Source organism: Patiria miniata, unplaced genomic scaffold (genome assembly GCF_015706575.1).
Source record: "Patiria miniata isolate m_02_andy unplaced genomic scaffold, ASM1570657v1 HiC_scaffold_3, whole genome shotgun sequence".
NCBI lineage: Eukaryota > Metazoa > Echinodermata > Asteroidea > Valvatida > Asterinidae > Patiria > Patiria miniata.
Window position 1 is genome coordinate 41,632,010 of NW_024037069.1, and position 15,174 is coordinate 41,647,183.

Sequence of the window (15,174 nt, forward strand, 5' to 3'; positions counted from 1 at the left end):
TTAGACCTTTTGTATAAAAATGTGAGAATTCATATACACAGAAAGTTGATAAATACATTTCAAAAAGGCAGTGAATGCACACAGTTCAAAAAGCAAACTCAATGAAAGACTATACATATGCTATACTCAAAAAATTTAAAAGTTTTGCATTAATTCAAGAAACTTAGAGAGATATATGTAAAATGATAAATATTTTACGATTGCAATACAGAAAGACACCCTTTCAAGTCAATGGAATGTACACTATATTGGTGCAATATTCAAAGCACCTGCAATTTTCTAGCCGCATCCCCCCACCCCCAAATTATTTTTTTCATCCGTTCTGTTCATGCTAGTCCTGAAAATAAAATAAATCAGCATCAGAATCAGATTTTAAACATGAAAATGTGAAGAAGTTCCACTGCAATAGACCTAAATGAGCCCTTTTCTAAACTCAAACTTAACAGCACAAATTCTGTGGCCACAAATTTTGATTAACATTTGTTCTGTCCATTACACAAGATCCAATACAGGTGACATGCAATATACTGACCCAGTTTTAATGGTCGAAAGGGAATTTCCAATGAAAAATGTGTCATTTCATTTGGTAATTTTTAACACCCTGTTACGGATACCCTGTGTTTAGGCGCACAAAAACCCCCCAAAAAGTCGGTCTCTGGTCAGACCAAAGTTCCGGAATTGATGCCGTGATGTTTTGTTTTTTGGTTTTTAAGCTTGGATTGTACAGTCAAGGTGGGTACTATTTTGCTTTTTGGTGCCCTTCCCTATTCCTTGGTGCTCCTTGATACGAACGTTTGAGGCAGTGCGACAATAGAGGGTGCTGTCGTAGCTACCGCAGAAAATTTGAAAAAAAAATTGAACGCTCATGATCAAAACCGACACGCATGCTGACCAGAGACCGCCTTTTATATGAAATTTGAACATTGTTAAACATTTTTTTTTAATTTAAAAAGCACATAATATGTCACCCTGTTGTCTTACCCTGGCATTTTTGGCTGAGGTATTGCGGAAATTTGACTTTGGTGTTTCAAAAATCATTTGTCAGATGGAACAGATCCGATTTGTACAGCTTCATCGTATGATGGAGGTGGTGCGTCGCTGCTCTCTGGTGCATACGGGTATCTGAAAATGAAAAAATAATAATTCAGAAACAAAGTAAGAAGTTTGATAAAAGATTATGATTTGTTAAGATGGAATTGAATGGGATCAAAATGGCTCCGAGATGAACGTGAAAACACTCAGCAGAGGTCATTGGTGCTTGCTTTTCATGACCCATGGCAACATTTGCCATAATTACATTTTATGTAACAATTTCTGGAATCAACAGAACTCAAAATTAATAGAATGTTTCAAGAGGGGATGACACGCCATCCTCCCCCCCCCCCCCCCCCCCCCCACCCAGCTACGCCACTGACCCTGGCAGTCTTGAATCTTCAAATTTTATGATGATTTTTCACGCACCCTAGACTCAATAGAGGGTTAGAGTTAATGAATAATTTTGATGTAGTATATTTCAGTACACATACATATGATCTGTTGGCTGGACAGATGGTTGCACCTGAAAGAACCGGGGCTGAGCAGCTTGAGGCTGAGGCACGGTGGGAAAACCATCGTGTCTAGCATTGGTCTGTAGCCCAGTTGGGTATCCCACTTGTCCTGCGTTGGTCTGTAGCCCAGTTGGGTAACCCACTTGTCCTGCGTTGGTCTGTAGCCCAGTTGGGTAACCCACTTGTCCTGCGTTGGTTTGTAGCCCAGATGAGTAACCCATTTGTCCAGGATGTCCTGTGTTGATCTGTAGCCCAGTGGGGTGAGCCTCTTGTTCTGCTTTGGTCTGTGGCCCACTTGGGTAACCCATTTGTCCTGCGTTGGTCTGTAGCCCAGTGGGGGGAGGTACTTGTCCTACGTTGGTCTGCGGTCCACTTGGGTAACCCATTTGCCCGCCTGCAGCTCCATAGGCCTGTTGAGGCAAAACAGCCGCCCCGCTTTGGCCTGTCGCCCACACTGTACCTCCTGCTTGCTGTCCCACTTGAACCCGGGAACCCATGTTGATGGCTGTTACGTTATCATTCTCCCCACCTGGAGACGTTCCAAGCTCCAATTGGTTACGCATCTGACAAGCTCTGACAATTCTGAAAATCCCAATGAAAATCATCGAACAGCCGATCACGGGGCAAACGGCCCAAGCAATGACGTTCAATCCGCCGGAGCTGCTAAACCAGAGGAAGCTCACCCCTGTTACCATGCCAAAAATGATGACTATGATGCCCGACCACAATTGGGCCCGCAGTCTAGGTGGCATGGGTGGTCTTGCATCACTACCACTGCCTCTGGTAGACCATGGTAGACCAAACTGTTGGGTACGATGGTGATGGTGATTATGCCGGCGGCGGTGGCGACGAGCCGGCCGACCCCTGCGCTGTCCAACCCCCATGATGACCAATACAAACTGGAGATACAATGCCAACGCTCTGCACACTCTCAGTTTTACTTCTCACGAGCAGATGTCAGTTCAGCATGTTCAAAGTTCAATTGTTGGCCAGCCCTTGTTATCTAATTTTAACTCAAGTGAAGTATTTGGCCATGTTTCCTTCCGCGTGCTTCTGCATGTGATGAGTTCTGCAAAGATGAAAAGATAGTCGTTTTCCATTTTGAATCAGTTGATAAATCACTGAGACTATGATGAATTTACAGGTGTCTGTTAAATTCTGATGAAAACACATACAGACATTTAAGGCCTTAATTAACCCATAAATCTGGCTCAGATACTGGACTTCAAGTATCAGTAACGCAGCCGTGTGGGCCTACACAATTTTTTTTTTGGGGGGGGGGGGGGAGCGGATCTTGAGGAAATTGAAATCGGGACTATTTTTGAGTTGCTATTCACTATGCAAGATTCCTACTCTGGTTATTTAATACCAGGAAAAAAACAAATGGTCAAATGATGTGTACATGACCTGTGGCTGTGACCCAGAATTTCACTGCCATAATGTCAGCACACCAGGAGCCACGATTTTACATTATGCTTTAGACTGTCATTCCTAACATTCCAGTAAGGTATTTCGTGATAATTTGATCATTTCGTTTTTTGATGTTTGCAAATGTTGTATAGGCCTTTGAAAATTGAAGTAGGTCCTAGATTATAGTAGTAGGCCCTAGGCCTAGATGCAAAATGTTGTTGGGTGATTGTTTTTATAAACGGCCATGATGGCTCTTCAATCATTATCATGTCTAGCTCTACTGAGTGGAGCGTTGAATTACGGGTACCCCTCCATACAAACGCTCCACCCATTCGCCACACTTTGGTAGCACCATCACAGTAGCATAGTCACAAACCCACGCGAGGACAAAAAGACCCCAAAAAACTGGTAAAGAGATTACAAATGAGAGAGACAGTTATCCTGGATTGATCTATACATTCTTGACATTCCATGAGACCCCTTATATTGTTCCCAAACAGCGAACATTTTGGAAAAAAACAGCAAAATAGTCTGAAAACTTACAGTTCAATGTGTTTGCATGGAGGCTCAGTTCTTGAATTAGCTTGTCAATGAGGGCGTCTGACGTGACGTCACCGTCGTTGCTCGATCGCGAAGAAAAACACGTAGCTTTATCTACGACTGTTTTGTGTGATAATACGTGCTCCTTGGGTGTGTTCAAAGCCCATACTGTCGTACAGCGCGGCGCAGATCGGAGCACGTATTATTACACGAAACAGTCGTTGATAAAGCGCGACTTGTTTTTCGTTGCTGGACAATCATTCCAGCAGCTGGACAACTCATCCAACTAGGCAGTACCACGTGACCGGTCAGCCTTGCGGCATGCATGCACGACGAATACACGGTGCCAGCGCCGCGGAACATTTAATCCAACAAGATCTATCAAGCATGAAGCATCCGGCGCAACTCCAGTCCTAACTATAGTTGGGCCGACCCAACTGCCGCACTATAGTTGGGACAGTCCCAACTATAGTTGGGACCGATGCGATAGTTGGGGCGTGACAGCCACGCCCCAACTATCGCATCGGTCCCAACTATAGTTGGGCCTGTCCCAACTATAGTTGGGCCTGTCCCAACTGTAGTTCCACAGTTGGGCTGGCCCAACTATAGTTGGGCCTGTCCCAACTATAGTTAGGACGGTCCCAACTGTAAGTTCCACTGTTGGGCTGGCCCATCTATAGTTGGGCCACTCCGATCTTTTTATTTTGCGGTGTCCCAACTATAGTTTATATTGATGTACAACTGTAAAACGTTCCCTACAGCTCTGATACACGTCCGACTTTACTGGGGACCACTGAAATTAGCTATTGATGGGGCGAATCTATAGTTGGGCCACTCCAATCTTTTTATTTTGCGGTCCCAACTATAGTGTACATTGTTGTACGATTATAAAACATTCCCTACAACTCTAATACACATCTGACTTTACTTGGGACCAATGAAATTATCTATGGGTGGGGACCATCTGTAGTTGGGCCACCGCAATATTTTTATTTGGCGGTCCCAACTATAGTTTACGTTGATTTACGACGACTATAAAACATTCCCTACAGCTCTGTTACATACTGTCCGACTTCACTTGGGACCTTTGACATTAGCTATGGGTGGGGCCCATCTATAGTTGGCCGGCCATGGCAATCTTTGAATTTTGCAAAATGTTGCTGGACAATCATTCCAGCAGCTGGACAACTCATCCAACTAGGCAGTACCACGTGACCGGTCAGCCTTGCGGCATGCATGCACGACGAATACACGGTGCCAGCGCCGCGGAACATTTAATCCAACAAGATCTATCAAGCATGAAGCATCCGGCGCAACTCCAGTCCTAACTATAGTTGGGCCGACCCAACTGCCGCACTATAGTTGGGACAGTCCCAACTATAGTTGGGACCGATGCGATAGTTGGGGCGTGACAGCCCCACTAGTGTGGCCGTCGGTATATGCTGCGCTGAACCTCTTGGCCACACACCGTGGTACCGCGCGCTACTGAGGACGAAGTTTCATAAAATCTGCGGGCCGTTTCTTACATTCTCAGTTTCTTACTTTATTATGGTTGTATTCTATGATGTTTGACCTATCACTTCTGGGATGCTTAGGTCTAATGATGTTCCATTTTCCGAGATATTCTTCAATCTTTCTGGAGCCCATATGTACTCGTGAAACGTCTGGTGATGGCAGCCATTTTGAATGGCACAAGAGATGACCTCAAACTGTGACGTCGCGTTTATGCAAATTGCTTGTCGAGCGCGCGAGGGCGCGAGTTGCAAATGCGGCAGCTGTTTCCTGTACCATGCATTTATCGTCAGGGGGCCACGTGCACCGATCTCTATTTAGGATCTACGGTACAGGAAACAGCCGTCGCATTTGCAACTCGCGCCCTCGCGCGCTCGACAAGCAATTTGCATAAACGCGACGTCACAGCTTGAGGTCATCTCTTGTCCCATTCAAAATGGCTGCCATCACCAGACGTTTCACGAGTGCATATGGGCTCCAGAAAGATTGAAGAATATCTCGGAAAATGGAACATCATAAGACCTAAGCATCCCAGAAGTGATAGGTCAAACATCATAGAATACAACCATAAGAAAGTAAGAAACTGAGAATGTAAGAAACGGCCCGCAGATTTTATGAAACTTCGTCCTCAGTAGCGCGCGGTACCACGGTGTGTGGCCAAGAGGTTCAGCGCAGCATACCGACGGCCACACTAGTGGGGCTAGTGGCGTAGTGCTACCAAAGTATGGCGAATGGGTGGAGCGTTGGTATGGAGGGGTACCCGTAATTCAACGCTCCACTCAGTAGAGCTATATCATGTCAATCACTCAGCTCAGCGTCAATCATGTCAATGCCTGCCTGGAATAACTATAGTATAGTTTCCATCTTTTTTGTAATAAAGAAATTGCAAAAATGCGTAACCACGTCTGACGCCACCGGGGCTCATTAGTACGGAGGAAGTGATAAGCTTGATTAACTTACTAAATGTGTTACATAATGCTCTTTCTTCCGTTTTCACACGACATCTCTAGTCTGTTAAGATTTTGTTGCAGCGTCACGTTGTTCATAGAAACGGCTTAGTCTGGATCCCAGACCTGACGAATAAAAAGATGGATCGTTGTTAGGTCAGGGGGACAAGACTTACGAAACGATTCTCATTCCAGGAACTAGAGAGGGCGCTGTGTTCTTGCAATCCTGACCGCAGGGTGCAACATTAACAGTGCAATAAAATTCCCATAGACACTAGTGCTAAATGCCCATACTTCAGAATTCCTTTACAAAAATACTCAGAGAACTCTCTTCTTCTTTTTTAAACGTCACAAAAAAGGCAGGCACTGCTGTCAAAAACATTGGTCAAACCTTTTCTCAAAACCTTTCTGAGCATCTAGAATCAAAACTTTTTTCGGGGCCCTCTTACTTACTTACTTAGTTAGGTTGATGGGAATAGAATAGGCTAAGCCTTTGTGACCCCATATCCAATTTCTTTCCAGTAGGCATCAAGATGGTTCTTAAACAGGTTTGTTGAGGTTGCATTCACCACATGTGATGGGAGGTTGTTCCATTCAGAAATAACTCGGATGGAAAAGAAGTTTTTTTCTGCAGTTCAACCCTTTCTTTAATCCTGGTTTGTAGAGCTTTAGGTTGTGACCTCTGACTTGGAATGGGTTGTCGTGTCTCTGGAAGAGCTTGCTCTCCTCAATGCCTTCCAAGCCGTTTAGGATCTTATAAACCTCGATCAGGTCACCTCGTTGTCTTCTTGCTTCCAAACTGTACAGGTCCAACTCCAATAATCTCTCTGTATAAGTTTTGTTTTTCAAGCTTGGAATGATCTTGGTTGCCCTACGCTGTACCTTCACATCTTTCTTGAGACTTGGGCTCCATGCTTGGATACAATATTCAAGGTGTGGACGAATGTATGTCTTGTAGAGGGTGGTGAAGCATTTTTTGTCGTAGTGTGTGAATGTCCTCTTGATTATTCTCAGATTGGCCATTGCCTTACTTGCTGCTGTTGCCCTCATAAGCAATGAACACGCCGTAATTTTTGGACCCACTTTTTGGGGGACATTTTGTTTTTTTGCCCCCCCCCCAAAAAAAAATTTGTGTTCTGGATCTGCCCTTGGATCCGCCCATATGGTTGATTCCCCTTGCTCCAACCTCTTTTCCAGGGTGTCGAACAGTGCGCGCCTACCACTATACCTGCTCTTGAAAACGAGGTCCGAAAAAAGCAAGCACTGGGGACGAGGTTGCCCTTGCTCGCACACATCATATTAAATGGTCCCTATTTCAAAGAACATACTAGAGAAATTTGCCCCATTTAGCTTGTACATAATGCACTAGCTGACAATGCATGGCGATATCGACTACAAACGACCAATAAAGCGGACGATAATCTCTCGATCATGTGAGGCCCCATGTTTACAAATCAGGATATTTCTCTCATGATGTCCGGCTTGCCGACAGGAATGTAGCATATATATGGATTACCATGCCGAATGAAGTAACAAAGTCGATAGACAGCTAAAGAAAATGCAAATCTCAGAACGGAACAGTGTATATCTCGTCTATATCTTTATGAGAAATGTGACAATGTTGTTTTATGTGATTCTGGAAATTTTGGGCAAGTATGATCGTCATCTTAACTGCCCTTTTAACTGCCCTAAGTTCACAGCCTTAGTGTGCACCTATTTCATGAAATATATCTATAGAGAGAGCTGCATCAGTCTGGCGACATCACAACAGCACCCTTAGTTGTCAGGAAACAGCCACCGCTTGCCTGTTTTCGTATTTCCTTCAGCCTCTAAACCCTGAGTGTCTTCTTTCCTTAGCGCCAAATCCACACAAACAAATCTCACCAAAGCTTGAAACGTATTTCCATCAACCATCCTGTTTCTAAGACAGGATTTGTTTATGGGTTGAAATACATCACTGACTCACTTACCCTTTTGCTCGCTTCATCGAAGTATACCGTGCACTTACCGTCGCGCACATCCGACAGGTCCCCGAGGCCATGCTGGGCCCCACGCGGCAAGCGGCGAAAGAAGAGAAACCTTTTTTGTGTGTGCGGCTCAGATGCGGAGATACATCGCTTTAGCGCCTTATTATATACTTTCCAAATGCAACTGATGAGATCAGATGCCCCAACTGGTGAACTTAGCGCCCTAGTTTTAGCCTTTCGGATCGAGCAATCACCATCTTTGAGGCCCTTGGGAGTCGAGTCGCACACTATATCACTGCTCTAAAATAACAATAAAAAAGATATGGGTTTTTTTTGGGCTATTTATCCACAGTTATTTTTCCTTCCGAGAATAACCGGCTTATGCATCTCAACAAAGCACACCGAAGCATTATGGATCAAGAATAAAAATAATCTTAAAATCTCTTTCAGATTACGTGACGATATCATCCATCCGCTGAAAGGTGTTTTTTTGTTAGAAAGTGTATAAGGGTGGATGTTGTGGCTTTTGGTTGTGAAATAGCGTATCGATTGATGCATTCATTTTGAGCGGCGGCAGTCCTTTGAATAGGCGCTGGAGACAGGTGTTTTTTCTGTTTGTTATACACAGTCGATCAGTGGATATCTTTCGTTGCGGCAGCATCATGTGGTAAATCTCTTTTGTGAGTACCATGTGGTTCTGAAAAGAAACAAGGGGGAACTCAACGTTTCGGACAGTATGCTCTGCCCGTCTTCAGGAGACAGTCTCCTGACGACGGGCAGAGCATACCGGTACTGTCCGAAACGTTGAGTTTCCTCCGGTTCTTTTTAGAACCACAATATACTCACAAAAGAGATTTACCACATGGTGTTATATTAAACCACTTATATTATTACCTCATCGGATATCTTTTGGATTATTAGCCCTACGATGGCAACATCAGGCTTGTTTTCAAAGCCATGTCTTCACACGTGATAGTGTGATACTACTGTGATTGCATGCAGTACTCCATATTGATGTGTTTTTTGGGCAAATTGAGCCAAATTCCTCAATGAAAAATCCTAATCCGAAACGGATTATTTACAGAGTTGTAGTACTGGTATATGTATACTTGTATTTAAGTATGAGTATTTTTTGAGAGTACTCGCACTCGCACTCGTTCTCGAATATCAAAAATATCGCACTACTCGAGAAGCAAAGTGGGCCTAATTGGACTCGACTATTCGAAATTGTACTCAATTATCAATGTACTCGTTCTTGATTAAAATGACACGGGGACAAATCGAATACAAAATCCATCTTTGGAGACGCATTATGCTCCGTTTTGCGGATACTTTAACAATGGTCTATGGGTATACAAGCCAGTAAATAAGCCCGAAATTGCCTACGCCGGCCAAAATAATCACGATTCACATGCACTCAAATTATCCGGTATTACTAGCATTTTGTGGGCCATGAACTTGAGGGTTTGTAAAAAAGAAGGGTGGAAGGCTTGCAGAGGACTGCGAGCTCGTATTTCTGTGAAATGTGGATGCAATTAGGCCCTACAATTGCTCTATTTTGCAAATACTAATGGAGCGTAGGCATCCTTTTTCAAAATGGCGATGGTCTTCAGGACTACCTTTAGCAGTGATCAGCTTTGGATGGAATTTTCTCCCGAAAGTCATTCGGCAACCTCCCCAAAATTGAATGGAAAATAACAGACGATGAAACAAGCTTTAATGAATTTGATGAGTGTCTTAAACACCTTGGGCTATAGTTGTGAGTATTTTTCATAGGTTTTGGAAGTGGGCGTAATTATCAATGAGGTCTATGGCAGTTTATACTGGTCTGCAACCCTACACACGCTTTGTCTTTACGGGACAATGTGCAACCGACGTCTGCGAGAGATCTCATGAGTTCTCAATGAAGTACTCGTACTCGTACTTGAACTCGGAGGTCCACGTTCTCGGACTTGGCTTTATTAATACAAAACTTGTCCTCGGAGGTCCAAATACTTAAAATCGGGTACCTGTACTTGTTCTCAAGGGTCAAGTGCTTGTATGCAAGTAGTACACGATAGCTTAATTAGTACTCGGCAGTCGGTACTTTGTACTCGAATAAAAGTACTCGTCATGATCGTGACACATGAACCAAGTTAGCCCTCCCCGCCCGTTGATACCCAAGGAAATGAAGGAATAAGCATATTGATAAAATATATTGTCTGCTGGTTGCCTAATTTGGTTTAAACAAAATTGCAGTGATAGCTTCTATTTCGTATCATATCCGTCGTGAACAGTGGCGTAACTTATGGGAGGGGGCGGGATGGGGGCACGCCCCCTTGGTCCCCCCCTCCCGCTAAGAATTTCGGGGACGATAAATTAGCCTTGCATTCTTCAAAAACCCATCGAGTGCCCCTTTCAGAAAAAAAGTGGGCTCCAAATGTGATCACCGCACACGCCAGTAATCGTGAATGAGGCTAATATTTCACACTTCGGTTACAACCTAGCTGAGCGTTTCCAAGGAACCGGAATTAGCCAGTAAGTCAAGGTCCGATGCTCGGCGGCTGCTGATATGCGACCCCCGATCAATCTTCGATCTCTTGGAAAACACTCCATTCGATGACTTGTGCGTCCTTGTACCTGGAACTGACAATGTAATCTTCTCGACCTCCAGGATATGATGATGAAAGCCATATATCAAATGGCACTGCGTGATATGCTGCATGGTTAGGCTAATTGGTCTCCACTTGAAGGATCGGTAAAAGCCTATTTCGTAACTTCCTGTAGGCCTATGCAGTTTTGTTGAATCATCCTTTTGGGGTTTACTCAACCACTGCCACTGGATAAAGTATTGTTTCGATGTTAATTCCACTTCAAGAGAAACTTCACCGTGTTTTCTCATCCTGCTAATGGGCTCATTCAGAAGAATGAGACACAAATATTGATCACGAAAGGGACGGACTACGCGGTGATCAAATCGCTCTTTTTATAACACTGCAGTTAGATATTTAAATGGGAATTTTAAACAACTGTGATGTATTTTTTTTTAAACTCATTAAGTCATATTTTTATATATACTATAAGTGATGTTTGTAATGCTCTTTTTACCACTTTTCTATGAGATTGTACATGTTTTAACTTGTCAATTTAGTGTGTTTGTAATTCTTACAACGCGGTAATTTTTGAAGGAGCAATCAAGAGACAATCTACTGTACTGTATTTGTATGCATTATGTAGCAATAAATCAAATCAATATATCAATACCAGGGTAAAGAAGCAGGTAGTGGTGGGAGCGTACTGCTTGACACCATGTGAACGAGGTTGATGCACATGTAATACATTTTCTGATCAAAGTATTGACGTACAATAAGGCGCCCAGTTCGGCAAAATCCTATCCAAAGGGTCACTGAAGAAAACTTGGGACGTCACTCAGAGACATTCTTGACAAAATTACGGGTAGACATTATGGTTTCTAAGGCTGAACAGACAGTTACACAATCTTATGCCTATTTGGCTGATTTCATGTAACGCTAATCAAACCACAGCTCGGTCGGGGATGCCCATCAGTTGAAAATCATATTTATAATATTTAGAAACAATACAATATAATGTTCTAAAAAATAAGCACCTCAACAAAACATTAACCGTATTAAAGAACAGTTTAATAGTTTATTATGTTTATCATAATGATCATCTCCGTTTTTAAAATAGTTTATTATTGGTACATGTTTATCAGTAATGACTGTACATCTCTCCAAACAGTGAGTGTGTTAATACACATCAGAGAGTGACTATAAGGCAGAGTTACCGTAAGCCAAATACACACAACCAAAGTGCCGCCAAAAAGCAGCAAGCTTTAAATCGTTATCTTCAAAGGGCACACACTTTGCACCGAACACTTTTACTGATTATAAACACAATACCGGTAAGTCAATAATGCCGGTGTCCTGCTTGCGATCGGACTTTGTACCAGCGCAGCCGAGACAACAAGAAAACATGACATTTGAAAGCACCGAACGAAAGCAACGGACAATTCAATTTGCGCGCGGAAACCTGATTTTTTTCGCCCTTTGCTTATACTGGACTGATGGATGGGGAGACACTTGTCATGGGCATTTTCACGAACCGCTTGATTTCATTCCAATAACATAGGTGCCGCAACGACATTTGCTACTCTTCGTTTGACGGTACGGGCATTTTCGTTTAAGGTAAACACTGGAGAAGCAAGGCATAGCATAATTATAACCGCGGCTTTCGCAGCCGCGCTAAACCTCAACACGCAGGAGTTGTTTTAATCTGTGTCCGCCGTCCAATCACACAGCCTAGCCGTGCCGAATGCGCCAGTGCACAAGTCGTTTACTTCCATGGCCGACGGAGTGTAAACCGTGATTTGTTTTGCTTGCAAGTCTGTCTAAACAGTCCCTAAGACCATGTTACAATTTCTCATTGCAGCACTGTGCTTGGTTACCCGCAGAAAACACGTATGTAAAGTGTTCTCGGCAATATGTGTGCCAGAAAAGGAGGTATGCTTTCAATTTTGCGCTCAGTTTGTTGTGATAGAACACAATCTACTGTTAATGTACTAACATCCTACAGCGCTCACGTGCATTGAATATCGATATGATTTCTCTTTGTATTTTTTTTTTGTATTGATGCAAGAAAGTATAAGAATTAAGAACCACATGGCCAGCAGGTGAAAGCAGGGCAAGTGATCTTGCTTCAAGATTTGTCCAACAGCTTGTGATTTCTAAGCATAAGCCTGAGGCAGGTGGTTTATTCTAAATTGCTTATAAAAATCAAATTTCTAAAGTGAGCATAATGAATTAGCCCAATAAAGAAATATTCAAAGAATAAATGTCAGCACCACAATACTTATGTGAAAAAAATATGAGTAGGCCTTTCAATAAACAAGTACATTTATCTTTGATCTACGTTAAGCGGATTTAAATTGAATTAAAGTTAAGATATGAAGTTATTAGCAGTAAGAAAAATAGCTTTGTGAGTTTGACCGACAGGGGGCGCTGTTTAGGGTGGTGTGCTCTGACAATAAGGCTGCATCCGAATCAGCTGTCTAGAGCTAGGTCTAGGTCTGCGCCCATTGAAAATACGCGGGGACGCGCTGACAATAGACGTAGCCGTAGCTCTGGAAGCCCGTTTCGGACACGGCCTATGCATACAAAATGTACGCCACGTAATGCTTCTTCGTCAGGTGAATGTACTAGCGAAGCCCCTGGGCATGTTATTGTTGCACAGGTGCGTCTTCGGATACAGTTTAATGGAACCTCTTCACCCGGGTGAGTGTGGCAAAGCAAATGGGTTTTGGCACACTTAGTTTGATGTGCAACACCCGTGGGCAATATTGTACATGTATTATTCAGAGGCCATTTACGAACTGCCAGCTACAATTGTATGTCATGCTCACTGCAAATGTAAAAACGTGCGTAAGGCCAAAAAAAAAAGTCTCCGGTTTCTGGTATGGAGCTTGCCCCAAAAGTGGTGCGGCGACACGGCTTTTTTTTTTTTTTACCCGTTTTTTTTTTTTTTTGGCTTCAAATGTCGGCTGATGACTGCAAATGGTGCCCGACTAAACTTAGTGCAAATATATGGGAGTCCAAAGAGGCCACATAAAGCTTATTCTCGATCATAACCCCATCTAAAAACACGTTAAAATTGTGCAGCAGCAGAATTCCAGTCGAACCAGTGAGTTTGGCGATTTTTAGACATCATCTTGTATTGAAAAAAAAACTTTTTCATTTTGCCGACGCGCATGGCTACGGCGACGCGCGCGCATACCAGAAACCGGAGACTTTTTTTTTTTGGCCTAACAACACAGTTTGCCTTTTTACTATCTACATGTGTTCAATCTTAGTTTGGTTTAAATGTCAATACAGTAGATATTTACCATCATAACTGTGAATACATATCTCTGTAACTACCGGAGATGACGGTCTTAAAGGTATAGTACATCATTTGTCATTGGTGCATATTATTTTTTTTCATTTGAAGCAACAAAAGTGCTCAAAATCTAAAGACGGGTGCTTAACAACTAACCTGGGCCCAATTCCACGGCGATGCTAAGCACAAAAAAGTCTGGCTTATAAAAGCAGGATACCAGCCAAACCTCCATGTGTTTTCCATGAAAGCAAACAACAACCGAATACTAATCATGAACAACATACATCACTTGGAGTTCTGCTTTTATAGGCCAGACTATTTTAGTGCTAAGCAAATGAAATTGGCCCTGATAAAGCGTTAGGTCTGTGAATGCTTTAATGGGCCTATTTCGACAAAAAAAACCCCAATATTCTGGATCTCGATTTCAATTCAAATGCTGCTGAGTCACGACACAATCCTGAAATCAGCATTCGGGACATGATTCTCATTCAGCCGATTGTTGCTGCGTGACGTCACACACTTAATTAACCAACGGTTCTCGCTTATGAGCAACCCGCGCGTGCGTTCTGTGTCAGCGAGCTTGCACCCATTCACGGATTCGCCCAATTACAAACCAACTGCCAACGGAAATTTTCAAAAATGTGTCACTTGACGCATCTGAGGGAATGACATTCTCTTCTTGTTTTCTTCAAAATGACAGCATGTCAGAAGGAATAATTTCACAGGGAGTTTAGTGTCATTAATATCTTTAAACCAAGTACGTTTCAACAATAATTTGGTCAGCTACTTTTTGGAAAGATGAAAATGGTCCACACTACCTTTAAGCTTTTTTTTGCAGTTGACGTCTTGTTTTTATATTAAAAAAAAAGAATAAAAGGCCGTAGGCCTAGTACCTTGAAACATCTACTATTTAATATTTAAAAAGTTAGATATCCAATCAATACTATGAAAATAGATCCAGTCATTTTATATACTGGTAATGCACCAATTACATGTTCTTATGAAAGTTGATCCAATTCAACATACTTTACGTGCTTTTTCTATTCGTCACATGCCCAGATCGAAATATTAAACATCAGTTTACCACAGCAGAATGTTGAAATTCATCATTTACTACGACATTTAATTTCGTCTGCAACGGTAAAGTCTACGTAAGCTACATCCAGAATACATTTCGTGCATGAATACTGTGGTCATGGGCGTCACGAGGGGGGGGGGGGGGCAAGGGGGAAATTGCCCCCCTCCCCCGGAAAAGCAAAAAAAAAAAAAGAGAAAAAAAAAGAAAGAAAAGAAAAGTGGCGTTAAGTAATAGTGGTGTAAATTTATTGAGTTGGGGAGGGGCAAAATGTAACTGCCCCCTCTAAAAAGTGATAAATC

General features: G+C 42.8%; 1 protein-coding gene across 3 annotated transcripts; it reads right to left on the reverse strand.

The window, feature by feature from the left end:
• Positions 1–710: 710 nt before the first annotated feature.
• Positions 711–6,090, reverse strand: LOC119738231 (variant surface antigen E-like). Of its 3 annotated transcripts, none has more exons than XM_038213018.1 (3): positions 5,970–6,090; positions 1,527–2,616; positions 711–1,122 (listed from the first exon to the last, which is right to left on the reverse strand). In XM_038213018.1, exons 2-3 carry the CDS (start codon positions 2,429–2,431, stop codon positions 1,035–1,037), a joined length of 993 nt encoding a protein of 330 aa, XP_038068946.1. In that variant the 5' UTR covers positions 2,432–2,616; positions 5,970–6,090; the 3' UTR covers positions 711–1,034. The 3 variants fall into 3 exon arrangements, with proteins under 3 accessions (XP_038068946.1, XP_038068947.1, XP_038068949.1); XM_038213019.1 differs by having other exon boundaries at positions 5,910–6,090; XM_038213021.1 differs by lacking the exon at positions 5,970–6,090 and adding an exon at positions 3,501–3,518.
• Between the last annotated feature and the right edge of the window lie 9,084 nt (positions 6,091–15,174).